General features: G+C 40.7%; 1 protein-coding gene across 1 annotated transcript; it reads right to left on the bottom strand.

The window, feature by feature from the left end:
* Positions 1-751: 751 nt before the first annotated feature.
* Positions 752-12024, bottom strand: ERMN (ermin). The gene is made up of 3 exons (XM_061612940.1): positions 11784-12024; positions 10937-11017; positions 752-1461 (listed from the first exon to the last, which is right to left on the bottom strand). The coding sequence occupies exons 1-3, from the start codon at positions 12022-12024 to the stop codon at positions 986-988; spliced, it is 798 nt and encodes a 265-aa protein (XP_061468924.1). The 3' UTR covers positions 752-985.
* Positions 12025-14528: the final 2504 nt, after the last annotated feature.

Here is a 14528-nt window from a genome sequence, read left to right as displayed (position 1 = left end):
CACCCCCTGTTCTGAATAGAGTAGAGGCCCAAATAACTTCTCCCTGTGAGTGGGTGTGGCGGTGGCTGATGTAAATGTCTTTTTCCTCCATTGATGGGGGCAGGGAGCATGCCCACACCATTCTGTGGTCCTGTCTCTTTTCTCCTCTTTTAGATGTGGAAGACTTTATGCCATGCCTTCATGGCAGCCATGTTGTATTATGCCACACCCTCATGGCAGCCATTTTGGGGTATACCATGCCCCTACAGCAGTCATCTTGTGACTGGTGCCCATGGCACACTCCCAAAATTCCAAATGTACCTAGTAGCTCAAAAAGGTTGGCATCTCCTAGCTAATTCTTCAATTTCAGTATCAGCGATGGACAGAGAAAAAACTATCTCTAAAAACATTTTTCAGTCAAGCTGTATTAAGTTTACCACACTGCTGATTTAGACACTATACATATTTTCTGTTATTTCATAATGAAACATTTTTAATTACACATACTAGCCCCAACCCAGTGGAAATTAGTTGTAATTTAAGACTGCAATCCTAGACATACATATAGGAGTAAGTCCCATCAAACTCATTGAATAGATATGCATCAGTCCCACTAAGAGCAGTAAGAGTGAAGTTAGTCATGACTAAATTATTCTATTAGTTTCAATGAGGCTTACAGCTGAAACGTATAGGGCATACTATGTACAAAAGTAAGTCCCATGACATTCAATCAGACTTACTCCCAGATAAGAGTTCGTAAGATGCCGTCTCATCCTATGCATAGTTACTTGGAAGTAAATCTCAGTGTCATAAATGGGGCTAACTCCCACATAAAAAAGGGTGCATAGGATTACAGCCTTAGATTACACATACATTTAGATTGGATCAAAGCCGCAAAAGATATTTTTATAACTTGATATTACAGGTGAAAAAATGTCTGGCATTGAGGAAAAAAGGAGAGTCATTGAGGAAAAAAGGTGTGCCAATCAAATCCACTGCCTCAACTTTATGAATGCATCATGGACTCAAATTCATCAATTCTCTGTTTAGTGTTTCCTTTCCGGATCTTCCGATAAGATATTGTATTGTATCGAGAATAACTATGCCTGGAAACATCATTTTGTTTCATTGATCCTGGCTGCTCATCAGATTTCTCAGTCTGAGAGGTACAGCTGGGACTAGCAAGATGGACATCTTTGCTGTTGTTCTCCAGCCTGTTTCGATGTTCATCCCCATCATTTTCCTTCTGCATTCCTTCTTCTGTGCCATCTGAGACTTCCTCTGTCCCAGTCTCATTACCTTCTAATTGTGTTTCCTCTTTCATTGGCTCCTCAGGTTCATTCAGCTGCACCTCTTCCTGTTCCTCCTCTGCCTTGTTTGTGCTGTAGATCTTTTCGTTCTGAGGTTGCTGTGTCGTTCTTTCTTCCTGCTTAGCTACTTCGTGGTCTATGTTGCTCACAGGATGACCCTCCTCACACAACCCTGTAAGAAGTAACAGTATACAAAGCTAATGTAAAAGTGTAGGGACTAGGAAGCTGAATTGTGAACCTGGGAAATCCCTTCTTTAAAATTTGCCTCAGCCATATCCTCAATAGACGGTCCATGGGCACCCACTCTCTCTTATCCCTACCCACATCAACCTATCTGCTATTATTAGTAGTATCACTAGTCATGATCATAATAATTGGTTTATATGCTGCTAATGCCAAAAATAAGCTTCTAAGTGATTTCTAAAGTTAGATAAACATTAAAATATAAACATATGTGATTAAATTATGCAAAAATCAATTTGATTAAAGCAACACAGTAATGATAAGGGATGTCTGGGGAGTACTGAGATAATATATGTAAAGTCCTTCAAACATTATAAAGTACTATACTCATATCAATATGGTAGTATAGAAAAGTAAGACATTGGATTGTATTCAACAAAGTCTTACTCAGAGTAGACCCATTGAAATTAATAAATCTAAGTTAGTCATGTCTATTAACTTCAGTGGGTTTATCCTGAGTAGGATTAACACGGAATACCACCCTTTATCTGTGTCTTGTGTTACCGTAATGTTTGTGATCAACATGCCACCCTGGGCTCCATCTGGGAGGAAGGGTGGGATATAAATTTAATAAATAACATAGCAAAATATAACATAACATAAAGCATCAGTTCCCTAAAGATTCTAATCGCGGCCTAGGGATCAATCCAGACATTCACAGGCGTGGAAAATATTATTCATCCATCTGCTTTTGATGCATTTGCAGTAATATACAAAAGGGCCGGTGCCTGCAATCCTAGACACCAGGGCTGGGGGACCTGCGGCTTTCCAGATGCTGCTGAGCTACAGCTTCCATCGCCTCTGACCATTGGTCATGCTGCCTGGCAGTGATGGGAGCTGAATTCCAACAATAAATTGACACATACATGGGACTATGATAAAGTCCTATAAGCTCAATAGGGGTTACTTCTGAGAAGACATGGGCAGAACTTCATTTATAGCTCAGAGTTAGATATACACACAAACCTTGATTGTCTTTTGTTTTTGTGTCTTACACGCCCTCCAATGAAAAGCGAGACACCTTTGAAACAGAGCTTGGAAAAGTTACTTTTTTGAACTACAACTCCCACCAGCCCAATCCAGTGGCCATGTTGGCTGGGGCTGATGGGAGTTGTAGTTCAAAAAAGTAACTTTTCCAAGCTCTGCTTTGAAACACCCCTAAAGATCTTTGCTTGAGGCTCTATATTCCATCTATTGTATGGCATATTCATTTAGTCTGCAATTGTCTGTCTGATCTGCTTTTTTTTGAAAAGTCAAGACAGTCTTTGGGTTTTGGTTGTTCTTTCCTTTCTTTTTTCTTAAATATGCATTGGAAAACTGTAAATGGTCTCTGCACTGTTATCAATAGTTCACACAGAACTTCCCTGGGGTGTAAAATGGCAGCCTACGTACCGCACGATGCCTTTGTGTTCATGTACACATGTTTATAAGCAAATGGACTAGATACACCATGCATTTCTCCTCTGCCTCCACTTATAAATGTTCCTTCTAGGAGACCCTGCAGGGAGGCCTGTATCCTGAAGCATGAGATCTCTAGCAACCTGCTTCCACCGACAACACAAGGCATCCGTCAAAGGCATATAAGGGCAAATTAGGGACAGGGATTTACCAGGAACAGAGAAAAAAGAGAGAGTGACTGTTCCAGGAACAGATGGTCTTATCATTATTATTTTACAAAATAACAATTGAATTTTCCTAGTAGGCAGATGACAGTCAGCTCTACCTCTTTGTTCAATCTACTCATACCAGAAGGCTGCTGAATTCCTGAATCGATGCCTTGAAACACTTTTGGGCTGGATGAAGGGGGACAAGCTGAAGTTTAATCCAGATAAGGGAAGTATTGTGTGTGCGTATTCTAAATATTTTTTATCATTCGTGGTTCATTATTAAATTCAGTTTTAAACCATTAATTTTTAAAACATACAGATATTTAAACACATTTGGGGAGAGTCACAAAAAAACTTTTGGCATCACAGTATCACAGCAGGGGGGGTTAGTGAGGCATGGTCAGAGGTCTTTTGGGGCTACAAACAATATACAGCTCTGTGGACTACATGGGTTAGCTGCCTATACAATTTGGGACCAGGTTATTTAAAAGAGCACCTGCAGCTACGGTACAGCACTGCATTCTGTTGTCTAGAGCAGGGATGGTGCACCTGTGGCCCTCCAGATGTTGCTGGACTCCAACTCCCTCCCTCCCAGCCAGCATGGCCAATGCTCAGGGATGATAGCAGTTGGAGTTCAGCAACATCTGGAGGACCACAGATTTCCCCTCCCTGGGCTAGGGTCTAGACTCAATGAATAAGTAAACACTAACATCTGGGTGTAATTTAATGAATATTACATATCCAAGGTAATTGTATGGAAGGCCTCCCACTGTAGCTTTTTCAGGATTTGGAGTATTTCCTCCAAAGTCATTTTATAAAAGTTCAGTGCACATCTATAACCTCTGCCCCACCCCATCCCCCCAAAACTAAACAACCTCTCCCCCCCCGATAAGATAGTATCACTTTGTGCCTTTCTGTGGTATTGGATTGTGATAGCTTTTGACATGTAGTTAGAGTCTGTAAATGTATGGAATGATTTGCCAAATCTTGTTATGCAAAATGCAAATAACTGGTGTTAATACATTGTGAAGGTTGTGAAAATCACTTAGCAGCCACGGAGCTATGAAAGCAAAAGCCTTCTCTAATCAAAGTTAATTCAACCTGAACTGTTGGGTCACATTTCTACAAGCTTCCTGCATGCATGTTCGGAGTGAGAAAGGGTATCAAAAGCCTTTTTAAAATCTCTTCCTAATATAATAGTCAGTAGAAGGTAGCCATACATGGATCTTCCTGATACTCCTGGAGAAAATATGTTTCAGCGGGAGGACCCTAACCTACTTTGGGAAGGGTATGGTTGGCCAGTACCATCAGCTTTTCATTTGCTGTTTTCAAATTGGTCAGGCACTTCTTTAATTTAATAGGAGTATCCATGGTGGTTTTAATTAGGGGACTAAGTTTGCCATCCTATGCCCGCTTATTAGGAAGGAAGCCTCATTGAACTGAATGGGACCTACGTTCACATAAATATGTATAAGACTGAGCTGCATGAGTGGCAGAAATGTAATAACTTATGGAGAGTCACATAAAAAAATCCTTAGCAATATTTGGCAGATTCTTCTCTAGCTGAAGAAGGGCTGTGTGGGTCAGGGCATTCTCTGGCTTCAATCTTATACACGCTTACCTAGGACTAGGCCCAATTAACTTAATAGCCAAAAGACTTACTTCTGCATAGGCATGCATAGGATTGCACTGTTAAATACTGTACACTAGATAGAGCTCACCACAGACAAGAAGATATTTTCCCTGTAGAACATGTCCTAAAGAGGTGTTAGAACTGTGCAAGTCTTGGCAAGATCTCAGACCGACATTCAGATAGGCAGATATTCGAATTTTAAAGTAGCTTTTAACCAACTGGTCCATACTTTTAAAAAGTATTTTTGAACCATCTTCTAACATGCTCTATTTCAGATCTCTAGAAATCTCACAAGCAAAGAATTTGCCTATGTCCATCAGATCTTGGCCAGGTAAGTCTACCTCACTCTTCCTTGTCCTTTGCCATAAAAAGAGGCAATGATGATGCCATCTCCTGGGGCAGGTGCCCTTGCGGCCTCCACATGTCACTTTGGGAATGGAGACAAACACTACTAGCGTCTGCCAGTTCTAAGACTGGAGTTAGGTGCGAGCACTAATTGCAAGAGCACCATTTGCCCAGTTTTGCCAGAATTGGGATCCTTAACACTGTGCACATAAACATAGTAAAGCAAAGGTTCTAGTTGTGGTTAAACATTATCTTACTTCCATTTCATGTTTCCAGCTATTATCTTTGTTTACTTTTCTCCCCTCAAATAAGACATTGGTCCACAAGGATCAGCATAGTGGTTTTTGCCACCCTTGCTTAAAATATTACACAAACTGCCACTGGGGATTCCAAAGTCAGAGAAAGGTAAATGGCAAATGTACTTATATACATATGCATAAGCTGTCCAAACATTTACCTCCTTCTTAAATATAAATTGTCTTGACAGTTCAGTGCCTATGCTTAGGAGACTGGGGTGGGTAATCCTCTGCTATCCTTAAACAGAAGATACTCATACCAGTTCAATACCAGTATCTGCTACACTATTTTTTACATTTTCCAGCATAATTAACAACCTTATGTAGAATTTGCTTGAAGACTGCAAGTGAACTCAGATTGACAGAAGTTTAATATGGCCATGGAATAGCCATAATCAGCCAGTTCCTTCGCACAAATATGTATGCATCTACCCACCCAACAGGTATGCATACTGCGGGTTATCTCCAAAGTCTCAGCCCTGCCAATACAAGGATTTCTGCTTGCACAACAGGATTTTCCTACTCCCCCACACCTCTCCTAAATCTGTTCTAGGGGTTCCCCCCAACTCCCCAGAGCAGATTTGGGGAGGGCACGGGACATACACACAAGAAAGACAGGGAGGAAATCCCATTGCACAAGCGGAAATCCTTGCACTAGCAGGGTATGTAAGTTAGATACTGTCCTTTACAACTAAGTAATCAACTGTGATGATCATTCACCTGTTTGGTCAGAAGAAAGGATCCAGTCTCAGTCCTTACTCCCTACCAAGGATGATAATCACTGACCAAGCTGACTGCACTGGCCGTCTGTCAGAAGCTGTAGTGTGCACACAAAACTGATGTAGGATAGGGATCCATAGCATAAAGTCCCAGAAGGTAGATCTGCAAAGGGAACCATGCATGCACCATGCTTTTGCTTTCATGGGTTTCAATCTGTCAAGGATATCTATGTGCAATAGCCTGTTTTCAAACACAATCCCTTACTGGATGAGGCAATCCCTTGTTGGATGAAGGTGATGATGTTTGCTCCCTTGAGTGGATGATCATGGGCAGCCAGATCACCTGCATTAATGCATGAGCAAGATGCCTTATGTCTGAACCAGCCCTAAAGGCTATGCATCAGAGGTGAACATTTAACAATGTAAAGTACATGCTTTATGTCTAAGCATGAGATTGTGGCCTCCTGAAAGGATATTGTCCAGCAAAATCTGAATTATCAATCTGAAACAAGATAGTGATGATGATGATTTTAACTGGCTGGATATGCATAAGAGATGCTGTAGTGAGCTGGGGAATTGATTTTCCAGGAAATCTGGCCATCTATAACATGTTCCTGAAACTAGCTTAGAGATGAACTAGCCAGGTATGTAGCAACTATCAGAGATTGCAGGTATTTTAGACAGGGGAGGACATAAGGTAGTGTTTAATTTCTAAAATGAGAGCCAATGGGGCTCAGACCCACCTGGACATTGCAAGTTCTGCACCAAAGCCTTCACTTCTTCTAATCCAGGATGAGTGGGACTGATTAGCCATATGATGAGAAGGCACTCTGCATATGATTAACAGCACTCGTTTCTTTTTTATAACTTCACATGATGCTGTGGGACTAAGGTTCATAATTTAAAACAGGCTCTTGGGTTAAACCCAGGTGATCTCTGGTTCAGTCAAGTGTTGCTATCCAGTTTATGCTTCCCAATGAACTAGTGTCCCCCAGTAAAAGGGGCTGCCCACCTCTCTTGCAGCAGCTAAGCAGGACATAACAAGGCCTGCCATCCTCTCTTGCAATCCCAGTTTGATCAGAAATGGAGAAAACATGCAGCAGACAGAGCCCAGGAGCAGAAGGCCTGTCTTCTATGCCTCCCATGCTGCAACTACTACTCAGTCTGCAATGTGCTACAGTTGCCAGCCCTGCTCTGTCCAGCTTTACACATATAGTTGCAACTGCATCCTCATAGCATGTTAGAAGGCATGGCAGGAGGCCACACTGCAGTTTTTATTACTGGTTCCCAAGTGCAGTAATACCCTAGTAGAGCCATTAGCTTAACTCATTATACAGCCACAAGAGTGGCTCTATACTGTAGCCAGCATGGATTATTCATATTCCGCAATGTTAAACTGAAAATACCCGCCATGCTTTTGTGCTGCTCCCCAGCAACTCATTTCAAAACAAAACCTTACAAAATGTATAGTCCTGAATTGAGACATGCTTGCTGGACAACCCTCTAAGTTTTCATGGTGATACACAAAACACTCAGAGAGAATCGAGAGTTCAAAGTGTAAAACAAGAAGAAAAAATCCAGAACCCTGTTGGACATTTTCTATAAGTTAATTTGTTGAAATTAATTAAAAAGCAGCCATGTTCACAGAGTACCTGTAATCCTATCACTGACCTTGCCCCATACTTTGACCTTCATCTTCTGCAGTTGAAAAGTTAAAAAAAATGTCTGGCTGATTTTTAATTAATTTAAGAAATTTAACATTGAAGTCTATTATAATATCCGGCATGCTCAGTAAGAACCAACTGTTAGTATTCTAAAAGCCAGACTCACAGCTGTTTGACTTGGCTAATCACGTGGCCACACCCACACCAGACATTTATTTTACTTTATACGGTCATGGCTGGGATCCCATTTCTTACCTTCTGGATTAAGAAGCAGAGAAATTCACTAATAGGCAAAAAAAAACTCTTGCGGTACTTACAGCCAACAGATATTTCTATCAAATTTTAGAAAGCAAGAAAATTGGGCATCTCTAGTGAATACACCAGGGGAGCAAGAGAGGAGGTCAGGTATCCTGCTTCCCTGGTGCATTCACTATAGCTGCCCAATTTCCTACCAGATTGAGACCTTTGCCTTGGGCAGCAGATGCTGGGGGCGGGGACAAGAGCAACCTCCCGGTGTATTCCTTCTAAGCTCCCTGGACATTCCCCTCTGTTGGATATCAGAGCTGTAGGTGCCAATGGCCTGTCATGCACCATTTTCAACTAGCCGGATGCCCTGGCATTTGGCATTATACAAATTCAGACATACATCAATTTCTTACACGTTAACAAGATTTCAGAAATTAAAATATCAAATCATGATACCATAAGTTGCTACCCTGAGCTCTTCTGGAAGGGAGAACAGGATATAAAATTTATATATATATAACTAAATACAGTAAAAAAGAAAGCCAGAATCTCTACTGTAATCCTCAGCATCTCATTAATCTTAGTTGTGCCCAAGTGAGAAATTTTGCTGTTCTAAATGAACATGAGAACACAAGAACATAAGAAATGTCACATGTAAGTGCAGGATCTCACCACTGCTTCCCCACTCTCCCTCTCTGTCTTCTGGTCAGCAGCAACAGTGCAACAGCTGGAGGTCAGGTGAGAATCATCACCCCACCACAACATCCGATACTAGGTCTCTTGCTCCTGCAGCTTGCTACTCTATAGTGAGTCAGTTCTGAAGGTCTGGTGCAAATTAGATGCTACCCAATCAGCTACTGGTAGTGAAGTACATGTTAATGGAGGTGAACAGTTTAGATATGATAATTCTTCTTGTTTGCAAGCTTTGGTAGGGCAAGTTGTAAAAATTGTAAAATTTTGGTAGGGCAAATTGTAAAAATTGTAAGAATAAATGCATATCTTTAGTTTGCTGACAGCAATAGTCAGTGGCTGAATACGTGAGCCAGTGAGGTCAAGATTAGACATGAACTGAATTATATGAAAGTGACTGAGACACACTTTTTAAAAAAAGAAAAAAGGAAATGGCCCCTACAAAGGACCTAAACAGGACTGGGGTTAGCCCTTTCTTCCTCACCTGTGGCCCCAATGCTTTTATGGCATTAAATCCTGCAAGAATCAACTCTGCTGCCTTTGCTAAACTTCTCAGCAAGCTGATAGTGGATGTCTCATTCACTTACTTGAAAAAACACACCTCATTGATTCTTACTGAAAGCATGACATCATTTCATTAATATATTATGGAGGTTGGTTTAGCACTTTTGTCCAATTTGCACCAGGGCAATTGTTGCTATTATTTAATCCTACTTTTTTCCAGTGAATGCAGTGCTCATGACCCCGGCTTCTTAGCCAGTTGGCTTACTTCCCTTTCAGAGGTTCTGACCAGAATGTAAGAAAAGCCCAGCTGGATCAGGTCAAAGGCCCATTGAGACCAGCATCCTCTTTTCACAGGATGCCTATAAGCAGAACCTGAGTACAATGGCACTCTACCCCGCTTGTGATTCCTAGCAACTGGTATGTAGAGGCAAACTGCTTCTAACAGCAGAGGTGGAACATAGCCACTGAGGCTAGTAGCCACTGATAGCTTGATCCTCCATTAATTTGTCTAATCATCTTTTAAAGACATGTTAGTGAATCACATCAATGGCTATCTTGAAGAGATTAACCCAACTTCCTACTTACCATTCCATGTAAGATTTATTCCTATTGTGCAACAAGGGCACCTGGTTGCTTAACCGAGTTAACCACAAGCGGTGTGCACATGCATTCTGCATGGATTTCTGAAGGGCCACATTGCATAAAGTCTTCTTGCCTTACCCAAAGATGGCAGGCTACATAATTTAGATGAGTGTCACACACTTGTCATATTCAGCTCCTTTCTAGCTTAATTGGTGCTTTAATGTTGCGACAAAATGCTCCATTCTACTTTTGCCTGTGGTGTCTTAAGTATTAATTAGGCTGTATTGGATAGGTAGTAAAAAGCTGCCTGCAATTTAGAGATAAAGTGCTTGTGCATGGGAGTTGGGGAGGAGATGTCAAATATTACTTAATAGGTTTTATTGTGTGCTTGTACAATGCAGTGTGAACGCAGATAGGTGTTGGTGGGAAAAGCCATTTTTCATGAGCTGGGCTTTCCAAAGTGCTGAGGTTTTAAGATAAACAAGGCCACCACATTGATAAATATGTAGAGTTTACCACCACCACCACTCTGAACCCGAGACTGGTGTAAAATGAATATCCTTTTATTTTCCCCACATCCAAGTCCTACATTGAAATCCTAAGTGCAATGGTAATCAACACCTGAGTAAATGTGCATAGGGTTTTTCTCTAACTTGGTCCTGTTGGATTGCCTATTGGATCCCTGCCTCCCTGTCTCTATCATTTTAGAGATATGGATAAATGAAGAGAGCAGGTACATAATATTAGTTAGCAGAATGAATAAATGGGGTGGGGGGAGAGAGAGAGACAAATAAGCCCAGCTGTGGAACAAGCAATTCACTTTACTCTCCATGCATCTTGTACCCAGAAGTATCACTGACATCAATCACGGGGATTTAATATTTGATGTCAGCTTTGGAGAAATAACCACCAATTTTAGTTCTGTGCCCAAATAATTGACCTAATTAAAGTTAAGCTCTGATAGTTAGGCTGATTTAACTTCAGCTAATTTCAATGAGAGAGACTTGTGTATGCGTTTTAAGTGCCCTGTTAAAATCATTTGGACTTTGGTTAGATCATGCCCAGAACAAAATCAATGCTTCCCCCCCCCCCCGGTTAAAGACAACTATACTTCTCACCTTCTCCAGATTCTTCTTCCCAGTCTCTTGTTTCCTGGGAAGGGACATCAGTTTTTTTCTCCTTGCTTCCTTCTGGCTTTCCTTTGAAAGATATAAGACAGTATGACATCTCCTAAAAAAAGTGATTAGTGATTACAGCTGCAATTACTGATCTCTTCCGCCATATGGTGAAGCTTAACCTCTTTGCCTGGAGTGATCTTTTCAGTTAGATTTTGATCTAGAGCCACTTAACAGTAGAAATATGTGCCACGGTAATCAATGGACTGACTTCCGAGGAAATTGTTTGAGAGATGTAGTGCTTCCCCCCACTTTTTTTCGTTTTTAGGCACCCTAAACTCTTAGAAGCAAATTGAATTAAAATTAATAGAAATTAAAACCCAATTCAGATTAATAGAAAATCAATGGAACTTGCGCATAGTCCAGCCAAAGTTCAGCCACTTGAGATTGCATTCGTTTTAGTGAGAAAATGTAGCGCATGCTTAAATCTCTCCCACTTATAGTTCTCATTGATTTCAAATCTCTCCCATTTGCAGTAAATGGGAATTAAAGGGACTTAACTTTGGCTAGATGATGTTTAGAACTAGATTCTCATTTGCTTTTTTATTTATATCCATGTCAATAATGGAACAGATTTCTTTTATGTCAAAAACCATAAACTACCGTTATTCCTTCATAGACACAAGGTTTATAATCTTACAGATGCAAGCAAAATTAGAAAGAAAAGTTATTTTAATTTTTTTAACTCTCATATTTCTAACGTTTCGTGAAAAATAAAAGACCTCAATAAAATAAAATAAACTATCTCCCCAAGACAACTGGGGAAGAAATGTACAGACTTGCATTTTACCTTGATTTTCCTTTATCCCAACTGAAACGTCATATGCTGTGCTCTCTACTAAATTTGTGACTCCTTGGTTTTCTTGTGTAAGTGGAAAACCAGGAATAGGCTCTGCAGTCTCATAAGGAAATATCTCAACAGAATTTGCTATTTGATCAATAATATCAATGACCTGGAGCTGAGGTTCTTCAGAGGGCACGTTCCGATTGTATTCAGACATGCTGGCTGGAGCCTGAATATCTTCTGTCATGATTCCTGTAGTATCCGAGGGGTTCCTTGTGGATATGTGTAGAGAGATTATCCGATATCCTATAATCAGTGCAGGAACCAAACAAATTGTCATCCACAAATATTTTTTAAAAATTGAAGAGTCAACAAGTTTTCCGTTTTCCTGAAGTTGTTGTAGCCAAGCAAGGAATAGAGTAACAATGTCTGAATTTGTCTTGGGTTTGTCAGAGGTTCTTTTCCAGGAGGCTGTCCAATCAGCACCTTTCTTGTCACTTAGAGTCTTTCCCATTGCATAATAAAATGCACCATTTCAATTTACATAAACAAACAATCTACAAGCAACAAAGCTTTTTGTGCTGGCTTGCAGAGTGTGGCTTTCAGCATGTCAGCCCAGCAGTAATAAACAGAGATTGTTCTTGTATCATAATGGCCTTTTGTATGCCAGCCTTGTAACAGGAGTGGCGATTGTTCTAAATCTTTAATCCACACCAAGTGACTACCTTGAGTCACATTAGCTGTGGGTTAACCAGCTTAACGTTCCCAAACAGGTTCAATGTTCTGATTAAACCTTGAATCACTTTTGGTCAGACAAAGAACCCATGTGAAATTTGTGAAAGAATGAAAGTGGATGTCGGGAGGGGGACTTGCATGCAACTGCTCACTTTCAGCTATCATCCATCCTTCTGGACAACTCTGTGTCCCATCCCACCTGTTGGGACACACTGTTCTTTATTTGCATTTTTAACCCGTCCTTATCCACACAGGCCCATATAGGATTAAAAAGATGCTTTCAAAGCAATGAATTAAAAATCATCTGTTAAAGGACAGACGTCAAATGCTCTGCAGCGTAAGAGCATTGTGCCTTTAATGACAGTTTAAAAGAAGACATTTGGTCTGGCCCAGTTTTTCTTACTGCTTCAGCACCAGAATGTGACAAAAGACAATTATCCTTGCCATAAGGAGAGCTGTGCTGGGTCAGGCAAGCCAAATGTCCCTCTAATCCAGCACCCTGTTCTCACAGTGGCCAACCAAATGCCTCTGGGAGTCCACAAACAGGACCTGAGTGCAGGAGCAGGCTTCCGTTTATGATTCCCAACAACTGGGATTCAGAGGCACAGTGAAGGGAGAACATAGCCTTTGATAGCCTTATCCTCCATGAATTTGTCTAATCCTCTTTATTTTAATAATTTCAAATTATTTTTTTAATTGAATTTCTATCCCGCCCTTCCTCCCAAAGGAGCCCAGGGTGGCAAAAGCCATCCAAATTGGTGACCATTGCTACATCTCATGGGAACAAATGCCATGGTTTAACCATGTGCCGTCTGAAGAAGTCACTTTCTTTGTCTGTCCGGAATCTTCCAACATTCAGCTCCATTGGATGGCTCCGAGTTCTAACATTATGATAGAAGGAGACTCTGTCTATCCATCTTCTCCACACTATGCATAATTATATACACCTTTACCATGCCCCTACTTACGTGTCTTGTTTCTAAACTAAAAAGCCCCAAATGTTATAACCCTTTCCTGATATGGGAGTTGATCCCCATGAGGAAAAAAAAGAATGACTTATAAATGCTATTTTATTGTAAATAGCTCCAGAATGCCTCATGAGAAGCAATTCATAAATGAAATAACAACAACAACAACAACAATAATAATAGGACTGATACACTCATTGAATACAATGTGCATATGAATGCAAGACAAGTATAGTAGCACTCATTCACACTGCATACTAGGGGTGTTCACACATTAAATTCGATTAGTGTACAATCTGTGTACTTATGTACACAAATAGTTGAGCTGTACAAGTCAACAAGTGCACACTCTTTCACACAAACACTTCTACATGTGTCGAGCATCTTGTACCTGTGTTCATTGTAACAGGTGAGCAAGCCTATTATGAATAGAAGTCTGAGCTGCCTGTGCATTGTGGCACATATGGGGCGGTATACAAGTTTAATAAATAAATAAATATGGGGAATTTAAGAAATACACATTGTATGAAATTAAAACGTCTTTAAAAAAAATAAACCACTGGTCTTACTGCAGTAGGATTTCTTTATATGTGGACAAGCCTTCACTATCTCTTTCACTGGCACAGCATCTAAAGCCACGCAGGACAATAATTTGCTGTTTTAAATGACATCATTTCTACTGGAGGCAAGGCATATATGCACTTTTATTTGTCTTGCTTTTGTTTTTGCAGTCCTCCTGCTTGGCTCAGCTCCAGCACCGGGAAACAAGAGCAAAGCCCAGATGGCTTCTGATTATCACGGAGCTCGCATACTTAAATCAAGAGTTGCCATCAGTGTCATAAAAATGAGCTGAGAGGAGGTGACTCATTATTGCTATAGCTGCTCATGCGAGTCAAATGAACTGTGAAGATGAAGAATGAGCCAGACCTTTACCAATAAAAGCAGTCATGATGAGAAGGAAATCCTTTCCCCGTGTGGGGAAAAGTCCTACACATTCTGGGACAGACATGCCTAAGGGACCACCTGTCTCTGTATCAGCCCATGTGCC

This window comes from Rhineura floridana, chromosome 2, assembly GCF_030035675.1.
Source record: "Rhineura floridana isolate rRhiFlo1 chromosome 2, rRhiFlo1.hap2, whole genome shotgun sequence".
Classification (NCBI taxonomy): domain Eukaryota; kingdom Metazoa; phylum Chordata; class Lepidosauria; order Squamata; family Rhineuridae; genus Rhineura; species Rhineura floridana.
This window is presented reverse-complemented; position numbering and strand designations above follow the sequence as displayed.